The 15000-nt window shown below is 54.8% G+C and overlaps 3 protein-coding genes across 3 annotated transcripts in view; 1 reads left to right on the plus strand and 2 right to left on the minus strand.

Moving 5' to 3' along the window:
• LOC114444012 (serine/threonine-protein phosphatase 2B catalytic subunit alpha isoform-like) overlaps positions 1-7199 on the minus strand; it is a gene marked incomplete at its 3' end in the record, with an annotated part of 14626 nt that extends 7427 nt beyond the window's left edge. The window contains 3 exon segments of the mRNA XM_028418408.1: positions 2219-2343; positions 2795-2992; positions 6644-7199. Of these exon segments, the coding sequence (XP_028274209.1) occupies positions 2219-2343; positions 2795-2992; positions 6644-6695 (375 nt within the window).
• A 522-nt stretch (positions 7200-7721) lies between these two features.
• Positions 7722-14947, minus strand: hpse (heparanase). The gene is made up of 12 exons (XM_028418406.1): positions 14609-14947; positions 14019-14137; positions 13723-13848; positions 13482-13655; positions 13117-13288; positions 12843-12890; positions 12552-12645; positions 11894-12000; positions 11694-11808; positions 11436-11557; positions 10832-10978; positions 7722-10656 (listed from the first exon to the last, which is right to left on the minus strand). Exons 1-12 carry the CDS (start codon positions 14833-14835, stop codon positions 10500-10502), a joined length of 1608 nt encoding a protein of 535 aa, XP_028274207.1. The 5' UTR covers positions 14836-14947; the 3' UTR covers positions 7722-10499.
• Positions 8591-10329, plus strand: LOC114444011 (myosin light chain 5-like). Its single transcript, XM_028418407.1, has 7 exons — positions 8591-8643; positions 9180-9287; positions 9361-9436; positions 9511-9615; positions 9937-10015; positions 10076-10124; positions 10200-10329. The coding sequence occupies exons 1-7, from the start codon at positions 8641-8643 to the stop codon at positions 10299-10301; spliced, it is 522 nt and encodes a 173-aa protein (XP_028274208.1). The 5' UTR covers positions 8591-8640; the 3' UTR covers positions 10302-10329.
• Positions 14948-15000: the final 53 nt, after the last annotated feature.

A 15000-nucleotide genomic window follows, 5' to 3' on the forward strand; every position in this document is an offset into this window, starting at 1 on the left:
AGGAGGAGGAGGAGGAGGAGGAGAGAGGAGGAGAGAGGAGGAGGAGAGAGGAGGAGAGAGGAGGAGGAGGAGGAGAGAGGAGGAGAGAGGAGGAGGAGGAGAGAGGAGGAAGAGGAGGAGGAGAGGAGGAGGAGGAGGAGGAGAGAGGAGGAGGAGGAGGAGAGAGGAGGAGAGAGGAGGAGGAGGAGGAGGAGGAGGAGAGAGGAGGAGAGAGGAGGAGGAGAGAGGAGGAGAGAGGAGGAGGAGGAGGAGAGAGGAGGAGAGAGGAGGAGGAGGAGGAGGAGGAAGAGGAGGAGAGAGGAGGAGGAGGAGGAGGAGGAGAGAGGAGGGAGGAGGAGGAGAGAGGAGGAAGAGGAGAGAGGAGGAGGAGGAGAGAGGAGAGAGGAGGAGGAGGATGAGAGGAGAGAGGAGGAGGAGGAGGAAGGAGGAGGAGGAGGAAGAGGAGGAGGAGGAGAGAGAGAGAGAGGAGGAGAGGAAGAGGAAGGAAGAGGAGAGAGGAGGAGGAAAAGGAGGAGGAGAGAGGAGGAGGAGGAGGGAGGAGGAGGAGGAGGAGGAGGAGTAGAGAGGAGGAGGAGGAGGAGGAGAGAGGAGGAGGAGGAGGAGAGAGGGAGGAGGAGGAGGCGGAGGAGGAGGAGGCGGAGGAGGAGAGAGGAGGAGGAGGAGAGAGGAGGAGAGAGGAGGAGGAGGGGGAGGAGAGAGGAGGAGAGAGGAGGAGGAGGAGGAGGAGGGGAGGAGGAGAGGAGGAGGGAGGAGGGGGGAGGAGGAGGAGGAGGAGAGAGAGAGGAGGAGGAGAGAGGAGGAGGAGCGAGGAGGAGGAGGAGGAGGAGGAGGAGGAGGAGAGAGGAGGAGGAGGAGAGGAGGAGGAGAGAGGAGAGGAGGAAGAGGAAGGAGGAGGAGAGAGGAGGAGGAGGAGGAGGAGGAGGAGGAGGAGGAGAGGAGGAGGAGGAGGAGGAGGAGGAGAGAGGAGGAGAGAGGAGGAGGAGAGGAGAGAGAGGAGGAGGAGGAGGAGGAGGAGGAGGAGGAGGAGGAGGGAGGAGGAAGGAGGAGGAGGAGGGAGGAGGAGAGAGGAGGAGGAGGAGGAGGAGAGAGGAGGAGGAGGGAGGAGGAGGGAGAGAGGAGGGAGGAGGAGGAGAGGAGGAGAGAGGAGGAGGAGGAGGAGAGAGGAGGAGAGAGGAGGAGGAGGAGGAGGAGGAGGAGGAGAGAGGAGGAGGAGGAGGAGGAGGAGGAGGAGGAGAGGAGGAGAGGAGGAGGAGGAGGAGGGAGAGAGGAGGAGGAGGAGGAGGAGGAGGAGGAGGAGGAGGAGAGAGGAGGAGGGAGGAGGAGGAGGAGGAGGAGAGAGGAGGAGGAGGAGGAGAGAGAGGAGGAGGAGGAGGAGGAGGAGGAGGAGGAGGAGGAGGAGAGAGGAGGAGGAGGAGGAGGAGGAGGAGGAGAGAGGAGGAGGAGGAGGAGGAGGAGGAGGAGGAGGAGGAGAGAGGAGGAGGAGGAGAGAGGAGGAGGAGGAGGAGGAGGAGGAGGAGGAGGAGAGAGGAGGAGGAGAGAGGAGGAGGAGGAGGAGAGAGGAGGAGAGAGGAGGAGGAGGAGGAGGGAGGAGGAGGAGGAGGAGGAGGAGAGAGGAGGAGAGAGGAGGAGGAAGAGGAGGAGGAGGAGGAGGAGGAGGGAGGAGAGAGGAGGAGGAGGAGGAGGCGGAGGAGGAGGAGAGAGGAGGAGAGAGGAGGAGGAGGAGGAGGAGGAGAGAGGAGGAAGAGGAGGAGGAGAGAGGAGCACCAGGGAGCTCCTCAGGGAGCTGTCCCACCGAGCAGGGCTCAGCCATGAGGCCACAGGCAGACCTGCCCCTCGCCTGCAAGCCACTGTCCAACACACTGCATCAACATGGAGCACAGACACACACAGACACACACAGACACACACAGACACACACACAGACACACACACAGACACACACACAGACACGTGACAGGCAAACTTCAGTGTGGTGAGAACAACTAGGCTGAATTCAGTTAACTGCCACCAAAAATAACCACAGAGACACACACAGACACACAAAACAACTGAGACAGGAGCACAACACAGTGAGTCTGCAAACAGTGATTTTCTGCATGAAGGATTCACTGTGTCACGTTCCAGGATGTTCACTAATCCTCAACAAGGAAGCATGACAGCAGCCAATGAGAACGCAGCGCTGTGTGTGTGTGTGTGTGTGTGTGTGAGTGTCTCCCACCTCGATGCTGAAGTAGCCTCGGTCCACGTAGTCCCCGAGGAACAGGTATCGGGTGCTGCTGGGGGACCCGCCCACCTCGAAGAGCTTCATCAGGTCAAAGAACTGTCCGTGGACGTCTCCGCACACTGGACACACACACAGAGAGACACAAAGAGACACACACACAGAGAGACACACACAAACACACACACACACAGAGAGACACAAAGAGACACACACACAGACACACACACAGAGAGACACACAGAGAGACACACACAAACACACACAGACACACACACAGAGAGACACACACAGAGAGACACAAAGAGACACACACACAGACACACACACAGAGAGACACACACAAACACACACACAGAGAGACACAAAGAGACACACACACAGAGACACACACACAGAGAGACACAAAGAGACACACACACAGAGAGACACACACAAACACACACAGAGACACCGTCAGAGAGGAAGAAGTCTTAATGACAACATGGAAACAGTCGGTGAGACAGAAGAGACGAGCAGCTGGAGCTGAGCCACATGTTGGGGGGGCGGGGTCAGACGGAGACACGGACTGACCTGTGATGGGCGCCTCCACCTCCAGCATGCACTTCTCCTGGCGCAGGATGCTGGCCCCCTCATTGATGATCCGCAGAGCCGCCTCCTCCTCCAGCCGGCCCTCCTTCACCAGATGGGCCTTCAGCACCTCCACGCTGGGCCTCCCGTCCACATACAGGTCTTTGACCGACAGGCGCGTACCGGGAGGATATGGCACCGCTACAGACAGACGGAGACACCGACGTCAGCCGCACGAACGCTCTGATCAACACCGGCCGTGCAGTCGGCTCACTGACGGAGACGTTCGGCTGCTTCTTACTGAACACCGGTGAAAACTAACGAAGCCTCATCGGCTCACTGAAGGCTGAAGACTGAAGGCCTCCAGAGTCTGCTACACATGGCCGTCAACACATCAAGGTTTTATTGTCCAATGACCAATCGTGACATTAGACAGTGTATCGGACCGGTTCATCTGTGCTACACCCATAAAATAAACAAGAAGAGGCAACAGAGGAGGAGCAGAAACACTTCAACAGCAAAGACAGTGAAAACATTCAAGAGAAAAATCTCAAATTAACAAAAGAAATCTGATAATCTGAGAGATTAAAGTAAAAATGCGTACACACAGTGGTCACACATTTCTAACATTACAGTTGTGTGAAAATCTCCCAGAGAAACAGAGCGTGTGGCGTGTCAGATTAAGGATTAGAGACCGTCAGAGCCGCGGGCCGCACCCACACCTGGCCTTCTGATGCAACTACACCCGATAAAGTTTCAGCTTCAGCAAAGCCACCATGTTCAGGAGGAGGCAGAGCGCAGCCAGGTGGAGGCAGAGCGCAGCCAGGTGGAGGCAGAGCGCAGCCAGGTAGAGGCAGAGCGCAGCCAGGTGGAGGCAGAGCGCAGCCAGGTGGAGGCACGCCCACACAGCTCACCCTGCTGTACACACAGCTCAGCCCGCGCTCCTCCTGAAGGAGGCCCGCTCCCCGCCCGCTCCTCCGCCTCCTCCCGCCCGCTCCTCCGTCTCCTCCGCCTCCTCCCGCCCGCTCCTCCGCCTCCTCCCGCCTGCTGTGTCTTTCTGTAAATCTGCGATCTGATGAGTAACAGAAATTCCTGTGAAAGACGGCGCCGACGTGTCGAGGCTCGTCTGGAGACAAAGGAGAAGAGTTTGGCAGCACGGCCCACACAGAGGAGCAGGCGGAGGAACACATCTCACACAGAGATGTGGTGGAGCAGGCGGAGGAGGAGTCCAGGTGGAGGGGTTCTTCACTTTTACATGAATGACTCCTTCATGTTATTGTCTGCCAGTGCTTTAAACATGGCGGCCAGGCCTTCTGTGTCAGACAGGATGGAGCTGGACTTTGTGTGAGAACATGTGATGACATCACACTTTATGTTCCTGTCCTGACAGACGAGTGTTTCAGAGTTAAATTCAGAATCATCCTGCCTCCACACAGACAGAGCTTCACTCCCGGCCCAGCGCTCTATTTTAGTGTGCAACCAAACCAGGTCGCACAAACTCAGCCAATCATGTCGGGCGCCCTGAACTGGTTCATGAGAAGGAAAGCAGATGTGATCAGACTGATCAGCGAGGCCTTCTTCTGAAGAGGAAAACAAAACCACAGCTGTGAAGAGTGGGTGTCACAGACCGCTGGAGGAAGTGGTATTCAAATAAAAACACTCGCTGCAGCTCCCCTCGGCTGCTGCGTCAGTCAGCCTGCGAGCTGCGAGCCCGCCGGCCGGCCGCCATGCTGCCTGCAGCCATCATCCAGTCAAATATACGCAAAACAGCAGCTGCTCTGCTGCAGACCAGCAGCAGGAGGTGCTGACAGGGGGCGGGGCCATGTGGTACAGGTGATGTAATCAAAATAACCTTTCAATACAGGAAGTAACATTTCCAATCCTGCAGAAAGCCTTTCAGTTACTGCCACATCCTCTGTCATCAAAAACCAGGAACTGGCCGTTTAATCCATCGCTATGGCAACACATCCTACAGTCATGCTTCCAGGTGAACACAGCAGCACACGTCACACTGCTGTGATTAGCTGCGGGTCTACGTAACGCCCGGTCTGAGCCAGGCCGGCTGGCCCCGGGGCAGAGCTCCGTGCTGGGGCCCACACGGGTCTGTGTGGAACATTTCCACCGTGTCCCAGTTCAGGGGCTGCGTTTGTAGGCCGGCCGTGTCACACACACTGTGCCAGTTCTGAGTCCTCCCTGGTTGTAGCGTGTTCACATTCACACTGAACCAAAGCACAGCTCCTGGATCAGGTCACAGTCTGACTGCACGGCTGCCCCGGCCGATCATTTGTGACCAAACTTTCACAGTTTCTACTTCCTGTTTTTGTCTGCATGCTGTCAGATCTGCGCCGGTTTATTTGGTTCCACATGAGTTCAGAGCTCACTGTAATGGAACCTTCTGCTGAGACTGAACACACCCTCACATTCAGGAACCAGAACCAAACTGCCCAAACAGCCCACCGTCCAGCTCCACCAGCAGGACCAGGACAGGTGCAGACCACTAACCAGCTAACCAGAACCACCACAGGGCCCAGCACAGAGCTCCACACACTGCTCCGCCCACGAGGCCAGCTCCATCAATCATGGATGAAGCCAGAATCATTACACAGCCAGGCAGCGCAAATGGCTGGACTGATTCGATTACCATCAGTAACTAAGCCAAAAGACCAAAGCAGGTCCACACACACACACAGACACACACACACACAGACACACACACACAGACACACACAGGCCAGGTTCAACAGGATGCTGGGAGCTGTGTCAGTCAGAAAAGGGCAGTGATGATGAACTGCAGCCATCAGGAGCAGTGTGTGTGTGTGTGTGTGTGTGTGTGTGTGTGTGTGTGTGTGTGTCTGTGTGTGTGTGTGTGTGTCTACAGATGGACTACTGGCAGACGGTGAAGTCTCAGTTCAGACGAATGAGGTGGTGAAAGCCAATCAGAGCTCGTTAACCCTCGTGTAGCTTTACTCAGCTGAGCCTTTCTTAACCCTCTGAGCCAATCTATCCTGCCCACCGCTGACCGCCAACCCAACACCACCACCACACCACCACACCGCACGCTCTGCAGCTCTGCAGCTCCACCAGGCCGTCCACGCTGGAGACTTCTCAGGTCTGAACCTGTCCTGTGTGATCACCTCCAGGTCCTTGAACATGTTGCTGTGAGCAGAGTTCTGCAGATCTCCGACTTTAGAATATCCACAGTTCTTTTCTATATTTGTGAGTTTTTACAAGTTGTCTCGTGAAGGGTTCTGACTTTATGTTTTAAATATTCTTATGATTTATAACTCAGAGAACATGCAGATGAATAAAATCTAAGATCCTGGAGAGACTCACTGAACTCCCTGCAGTCCACAAACAGCCATGAAGGAAGGCTGTTTTATATTCAGGCCACACACACACACACACACACACACACACACACACACACACACACACACACACACACACACACTGCAGCACCTCGTTTACACCCTCTACCATCTTGTGTCCCGTGGCCCGGTGTTAGCGGGCGGCTGGAGCCGCGGTGCCGCAGGCTTGGTGCGGGCACAGCAGCCAGCTGTCCGGGTGCAGGATGTCAGAGCTGACATCTGGCAGTCCGGACAGCTAAGCTAAGAGGCTAACTGATTAGCAGCTGCTGCATTGATTAACAGGCTGATCGATCAGCCCGGCCGCCCCTGTCGGCTGCGCGGCGACAGGCGCGGATCAGCCGCGGGGTGATGCACACATAACCCGCAGACTGAGCGAGCTGAGGGCGGCTTGACACCAGCCGTCCTGCCCGCATGTAGCGGGCGCCTAGCTGCCTGCAGCCGCGTCCACTTCCTGAACACCGCTCGCAGAATAAACGTCACGTACCTTTGATGGGCCGGTCCGTGGTGGACAGTTTGTTTGGGTCTTTCGCCGACATGCTCCCTCCCGGTGGGCTGCGGGCCGGAAAATGAGCCGAATTCCAAATAAAACTCACAAATTCCTCCGAGCTAGCTAGCTAGCCTGAGTAAGCTAGCCGCGCTAGCTGGTGGTGTGGCTGGGAGCAGCAGCGCCTCAGTCCGCAGACCGAGCCGAGCTGGGGCTGAACCTGACGGGGGAAGGGAAGAGGGAGGGAGGTGGTCTCTTCAGCCGACGAACCGGAGCCTTCCCTCCGTGTGTGTCGGAGCCCTGCGGTGCACTGAAGCCGAACCGCTGTCACTGTACGTCGGATGAATCGATGGTCCAGGAAGCGGCCCGGGCGGCGCGGATCTGTGGCTTCACGGAACCGAGCGTCAGATCATATCCCAACTTTATCCCGTTATTGTGGCACGAGCTGCATCTGTCACAGGCCGCTGCGCGCGCGGGTGTGTGTGTGTGTGTGTGTGTGTCGTGATCCGATGTGTCGTCCAGACCCTCTGTCGGATTACAGTAATCCGCCGCAAGCGGATTTCCTACAACATGGCTCAGCGCGGGGGGTTGTGGGTAATGTAGTGTTAACGTGACGCGCCGCCTTCACGGACCCGGAAATCCTGACACCGAAACACGGCTGCGCTGCAGTGGGTGAAGACACACTGCAGCGAAAGTCTTCTTTTCTTTTTTTAACCAGTCTGGAAACATTTGAATGTTTAGAATGTTATTTTAATTAAAGACAAAACTACACAATACAAACACAAGGAGCCTCCCTAATATTATAACGATAATATAATAATAATAATGACATTTTAGAGCGTCACTTCCTAATCATTTAAAATGGTATAATCATTATTTCCTCATTGAACCACTTGGAGTCTGGTTCTGGTTCCGTGGAGTCTGGTTCTGGTTCCGTGCAGTCTGGTTCTAGTTCCTTGGAGTCTGGTTCTGGTTCCGTGGAGTCTGGTTCTGGTTCCGTGCAGTCTGGTTCTGGTTCCGTGCAGTCTGGTTCTAGTTCCTTGGAGTCTGGTTCTGGTTCCGTGCAGTCTGGTTCTAGTTCCTTAGAGTCTGGTTCTGGTTCCGTGCAGTCTGGTTCTAGTTCCTTGGAGTCTGGTTCTGGTTCCGTGGAGTCTGGTTCTAGTTCCTTGGAGTCTGGTTCTGGTTCCGTGCAGTCTGGTTCTAGTTCCTTGGAGTCTGGTTCTGGTTCCGTGCAGTCTGGTTCTAGTTCCGTGGAGTCTGGTTCTGGTTCTGGTTCCGTGCAGTCTGGTTCTGGTTCCGTGGAGTCTGGTTCTAGTTCCTTGGAGTCTGGTTCTGGTTCCGTGCAGTCTGGTTCTAGTTCCTTGGAGTCTGGTTCTGGTTCCGTGGAGTCTGGTTCTAGTTCCTTGGAGTCTGGTTCTGGTTCCGTGCAGTCTGGCAGATGTGTTTTCTACATGTTACTTTCAAACCTTCACCTCTACCTGACCCCTGAATGCAACACTAAGAGCTGGCAGAGAGACTGCTGCGCCACCGTGTGGACACTCTAGCAACAGCAATCTGAAGGAAACCCATCAACATCTGTTCACCATGTCTCTCAGAGACAGGACTCATCAGACCAGTGTCCAGATGTCCTCCGGGCTGACGTCCATTCCTCTGAAATGACGTGCTAATCTGGGCTGACTCTCCCACAGCCCGGGCCTGGCTCTAATAAAACACTTTCTAATGGTGTGTGTGTGACTGTAAATAGAAACTCTCTAAAAGGTCTGGACGTCCAGCAGCAGTTGTCCAGCCTTTCACCACACATCCTGTCCATGTAAGGAGAACTCTTGCTGGACTGGGGGGTCCCACCTGGGCCCCCGTTTGGTCCCTGTGGGCCCCCTCCGCTCCACTCAGGCTATCATCACCTGCCGCCTGCCTCCCGGACAGCTGCTGTATTTAAGAGCTCCCGGAGCATCCGCCTGCAGGCAGCGGCGGCAGCATCACGGCGGAGACCAGCGGAGATGGTACGTGTCCGATTCTCTCACTTTCTAACCAAACTAACGTCTGCTGGATGAAACATGTGAGGACGTGTTCAGTCAGCTCATAGAGTCATGGTCTTATCATCAGAGGAAGCAGCAGCAGGTTTGGAAAAGCTTCAGTAACATTTGCACTGTTGTGGATGTTTAAAGCATCTGTAGACGTGGACCTGAGGCTCCGAGAGTCCTCCTGTCCTCACCTGAGGCTCCGAGAGTCCTCCTGTCCTCACCTGAGGCTCTGAGAGTCCTCCTGTCCTCACCTGAGGCTCCGAGAGTCCTCCTGTCCTCACCTGAGGCTCCGAGAGTCCTCCTGTCCTCACCTGAGGCTCTGAGAGTCCTCCTGTCCTCACCTGAGGCTCAGAGAGTCCTCCTGTCCTCACCAGAGGCAGCAGCCTGTTGCCGTGTTACATTATGTATGTAAGAATATTAGGTTATTGGAAAGGAAATGACTTTGAAGGACTCACACCTCAACACACACAGACACACACACACACAGGTGTCTCACAGTGCTTTGACCCCTTCAGGCCAGCAGAAAGACGAAGAAGAAGGAGGGAGGAGCCAAGCGAGCTCAGAGAGCCTCGTCCAACGTCTTCTCCATGTTTGAGCAGACTCAGATCCAAGAGTTCAAAGAGGTAACTCCGCCTCCACGGCGCCTGTCTGAGGCCGTGTCATCACATGGTCTCATGCCGCCTCTCTTTGATTCAGGCCTTCACACTCATCGACCAGAACCGTGACGGATTCATCGACAAAGAGGACCTGAAGGACACCTACGCCTCTCTGGGTCTGTCTCTGCACTCACATGTGACTTCAGCCGGGTGTCAGTCAGCTGACGGCGGCGCCATGTTTGACTTTCAGGTAAACTCAACGTGAAGGACAACGAGCTGGAGGACATGCTGAGAGAAGCCAGCGGGCCCATCAACTTCACCATGTTCCTCAACCTGTTCGGAGAGAAGCTGCACGGTGAGACCTGCGTCAGTCCAGCAGGGTGCATGATGGGAGGAGCCACAGCTCCTGTCACATGACCACTGGTCACTGCAGCATAAAGATCAGCTGCAGGTCAGACAGACTCTCTGAGTGTTGGTCATGTGACTTCTGCTCAGTGACTCCATCATGGCGTCCTGCTGGGTGTGAGGGGGCAGGACTTCATGTTTTTACTGGACCTTGTTAATCAGACATGTTTAATAAAGTGTTTGGATTTAATATACAAAGCTCAGATCACAGCTGATGAAGTTTCCGTCGTGTTGTGTACAGTTTTGCTAACATGGCCGCCCCTGTGTGCAGGCACGGACCCCGAGGACACCATCCTGAACGCTTTCAAAATGTTCGACCCTGATGCCAAAGGCTTCGTTCACAAAGAGGAGTATGTGTGAACATTCTGAACATTTTATCTGGTCTCAGTCACTGACTCGTCTTTTCACAGACTGCAGAAGCTGCTGATGACACAAGCCGACAGGTTCACGGCTGAGGAGGTAAACGCTGACATCATCATCCTGCCAGGCGGAGCTTTGTAAAACTCATCCTGAGTGACGTCTGTGTGTTTGCAGGTGAAGCAGATGTTTCAGTCGTCAAACATCGACGCTGCAGGAAACCTGGATTATAAATCTCTGTGTTACATCATCACACACGGCGAGGAGAAGGAGGAGTGACCTCCACCGCCCTGTGCGTGTCCTGAGGAAAATAAAATCTGCCTTCTCCCCAGATCTGCAGCAAGCGTCATTTATGACCCCTGGAGTTCACAGTCTGGCCTGAAGGTGGCAGTGTTTTAATTCACAGTCTGGCCTGAAGGTGGCAGTGTTTTAATTCACAGTCTGATACCAGAGTGGGTGTGAGGGGGCGGGCCGGTGTCAGTGGCAGGCCGCTGCCTTGGCGTCGAGGACGAAGAAGGCCAGAGAGTAGGCAGGAAGCTGCAGGTGTTCAGACGGCGGCAGGCGAGCTCCTGCGAGGACAGGAAGCGTTGTATCATCCACCATCTTTAGCAGCTCTCCATTCAGACGCACAGACCTGCAGAGGAAACACACACACACACAGACAGACACACACACACAGATTTATCAGGGAGTGTTGCTGAGCAGGCCTTTCAGCGTTCTAACAAGATAACACGACAGAACGTGACTTCTCCCGTGACTCTGAGGTGAATATGAATGTGTGCACTGAGCATGCTCAGTGTGACCTGCACCTGGAGTACAGCCCCTCCTCCCCCGGCCGCTCAGACTGCAGCACAAAGGCCTCCACTGTGCTGCTGGACACGAGCTCCGGCATGGACATCCTGGCTGGCTTCTTACTGAGGTTCAGAGACATCAGTGTGACGGCTCCAGGCCTGTGACTGCACACACACACAGACACACACAGACACACACACACAGAGACAGACACACACACACACACAGAGACACACAGACACACACAGACACACACACAGACACACACACACAGACAGACACACACACACACAGACAGACACACACACACAGAGACACACACACACACAGACAGACACACACACACACAGACAGACACACACACACACACACAGACAGACACACACACACACAGAGACACACACACACAGACAGACACACACACAGACAGACACACACACACACAGACAGACACACACACACACAAACACACACAGACACACACACACACACACAGACACACACACAGACACACACACACACAGACACACACACACAGACACAGAGTGTCTCTTTATCTGTGATGACCTCCTCCTTCTTTATTGTGTGTGTGTCTGTGTGTGTCTGTGTGTGTGTGTGTACCTCCGGTTGGTGCAGTGCAGATACAGTCTGACTCGTTTGCTTCGTCCGTATCCAGAGCCAGCTCTCACCGCCAACACCTCTGGTCCCACCAGCCTCTTGTAGAGGACAGACAGCCAATAATCCTGCAAGGACACAGGTACAGGTCTGACTCCACCAGGGGGCAGCACATCAAACAGCTCATAGTTCAGTCTAAGGAGGAGACATGGTCTGGACACAGAGCGATAAGTTCAGACAACACAAACTGTCCAGCCGTCTTACAGGCAGCGGGTCCAGGTTGTCGTCCACCAGGTGGTAGCTCCCAGCGCCGATGAACACCTGCCGCATCACTACACCCAGACCCAGCGTGGCTCCGAGGCCCAACTTATCCAGCCACCTGTACACAGTCAGTGAACGTCCTGTAAACAGCCTGATGCGCTTCCTGCTCATGAATCATGTGACCTCAGTGTTCAGTAACTCACATGAAACCCGCCGCGAAGGTGTCGGAAAGTCCCGCCGCCCCTCCCCCGTACGCTGAGCTGGTCTCTCCCAGCCACACCGGCTTCCCCGGAGACACCAGCTGCACTTTCTGAAGGAGACACACACACACACTGTTACACAACTCACACACACACACACACACTGTTACACAACTCACACACACACACACACACACTGTTACACAACTCACACACACACACACACACTGTTACACAGCTCACACACACACACACACACTGTTACACAACTCACACACACACACACACACTGTTACACAACTCACACACACACACACAGTCACACAGCTCACACACACACAGTCACACAGCTCACACACACACTGTTACACAGCTCTCACACACACACACACACACACTCACACACTGTTACACAGCTCTCACACACACACACACACACTCACACACTGTTACACAGCTCTCACACACACACACACACACACACACACACACACACACACACTGTTACACAGCTCTCACACACACACACACACACACACACACACACACTGTTACACAGCTCACACACACACACTGTTACACAGCTCTCACACACAGCTCACACACACACACAGTCACACAGCTCACACACACACACTCACAGCGTGCATCGTCTATTTACCTCCAGCACTTCATTGGTCTTTAATGTCAGAGTGTCCAGAACTTCAGGGTCCACAAAGTCCTCCAAGGACGTGTCTCTGCCGTTCACATAGTAACTGAGACAGGAAGTGGAGTCATGGTTTATGAGCACACAGTCAAATGAACTCTGGTGTACCACAGGGCTCCGTTTCAGGACCACTGCTGGTACAATTCAGGACAAACAGACGTCATTCAGTTCAGTGCTAGGTGTATGAAATCCCTCCACCCTCATTAAAAACACACACACACACACAGAGTGCGAAGGTGGACTCACTGGTGCCAGGTACAGGCGTCGATGGCGTGGGCGCCGCTCTGCAGGAAGCTGCAGCACACAAACAAAAGGAGACACTGTGAGCTGAATGAGCAGCGTCAGCCTGTTAATTCAGGCTTCATACAGCTAACAGCTAACAGCAGACACACCGGCGGGACATGTGACTCTGATTCAGTTACACACAGCAGCGTGTCCTGTTTATGTGTCTTCAGAGGACAAAGTCTGTGTCCAACAAACATTATCAGAGAAACAATGTTCAAAGAAAGATCCCGCTCACCCCTCCAGTAAGTCCACCCTGTGGTCCCGCGGCTGGCCCACGTCCGGCCCGTACAGCCCGGCGTCACGGTACAACTTGGACTCTGACATCATGTCTCTGAGACGAGTGAAGTCCAGGCCCAGCTGGTCTCCGTCCACACGGACGCCGGCCTTCTTCTCGTAGCTGTTTGGCTCTGCAGACACAGGGCAAGTCGGTCACAGACTGTGATTGAGTCTGAGACTAGAACCCGCAGAGTTTTGATGTGACTTCCTCAAACAGAACGAGGAACGCCGTCAGACCTGAAGGGCCAGATTCTTCCTCATTAAACACTGACTTCAGTCTGACAAACCGCCTGCAGAGCGCCCCCCTGTGGCCGGTCAGCTTACCGTTTCCCAGCTCCCAGGACATCCGGTAGCCCCTGGACTCGCAGTACTGCAGCAGAGAGCGGGCGTTGCTGCTGTTCCAGCTGTTGTCGGCAGTCCTGAGCAGCGCGTTGAGGCCGAAGATGAGCTCCAGGCCGGAGCAGTTAGAGAAGGCGTGCAGCAGGTCCACTGTGAGCTCTGAGACAGAGGAGGACAGTCAGGGGACAGCCTGCATGTGGACAGTGGACAGAGGGGCGGGGTCTACCTGTGAAGTGGACTCTGTGGTACTTCCTCTGCAGGTCCTCGGTCCTGAGGAGCAGCTGCTGCCGGGTCCAGTCCTCCTTCAGACGCTCCTCCAGGAACCAGGGCAGCACATCTACATCACAGGAGGCTGCAGCAACAGTTAGCGTAGCTTAGCTTAGCATAGGTCTATCCACAGAAACGGCTACACACCTTTTGTCTTTCTGGGTATAAACAGGCCGAGCAGAGCGCTCTCCGGTCACTGCTGAATATTACAAAAACTAAATATTAAATAATAAAAGTGTATCTATGTGTAGCTACCTGCAGCGGCGGCGCGGCGCCTCCTCTGAGGTGTGAACACCATGAAGTCCTGCCGCGTCCCTCCGAACCGCAGGAAGGCCGGGCTCAGCGCGGCGGCCAGAGTCCTGATCTTAGCAGAGCTGCAGACACAAAACAGAACCCGGATCAGGGCGGGCTTCAGACCCAGCAGCCGACGGCCCACGGAGGGCCCGGAGCCGCAGGGTGGGAACCATCAGCTCACACCTGAGAGAAAGGCGCGCTGTGACGTCACAAGAGTTTAATCTGTACTGAAGTTCAAACTGTGTTTAAACACGTCACACTGCTGACAGCTGAGGCCTCACGTCATGTTCTCAGCTGGTTTTGATCACGTGACTTTCTGTTTCTATTCCCTCTCGTGTTTTTATTTTGGATCAATCTTTGGTTTTTGGACTTCATGTTATTTCAACAGTTCTTTTGGTTTTTACTTCTTTAGACGGAAGTGACGGCGCCACTTATCGATCAGATCTGGAACCAATCAGCGCTGATAATCACTTATCATCATCATCATCATCATCATCAGAGCACATACTCGGATACAACCAGCTCTCACGGTAACGGGATTACTGTCTCACCTGAGCAGCGACATGAACCGCTCCTCTGACGCCAGGCTCGCGTCGATGGTGACGGACAGAAAGCGCGGATCCACCCGGCGCCGCGCCGCCGACAGGTCCAGCTCCAGGCTCAGGGTCCGGTTCAGGTCCAGGTCCCGGTCCGGTAGAGGAGCCGGAGACCCTCCGGTAAAAATTTGGAGAGTCAGAGCGCAGCAGAGGGAGAAGAGGAGCCGCCGCGCGGACTTCATGACTGCTGACACACGAGGACACTTCCTGCTCCGCTTCCTGCTGTTCACACTGCGGACCCGGATCTTCCCCGGGACGACCCGCGGCCAGTCACACAGCAGAGCCCTCCTCAGGGGCCCCAAAGACCACAAGAAGCCCCAAACGGCTGAAACATCAGCACCAAGTTT

This window comes from Parambassis ranga, chromosome 12 (genome assembly GCF_900634625.1).
Source record: "Parambassis ranga chromosome 12, fParRan2.1, whole genome shotgun sequence".
In the NCBI taxonomy this organism is placed as follows: Eukaryota; Metazoa; Chordata; class Actinopteri; family Ambassidae; genus Parambassis; species Parambassis ranga.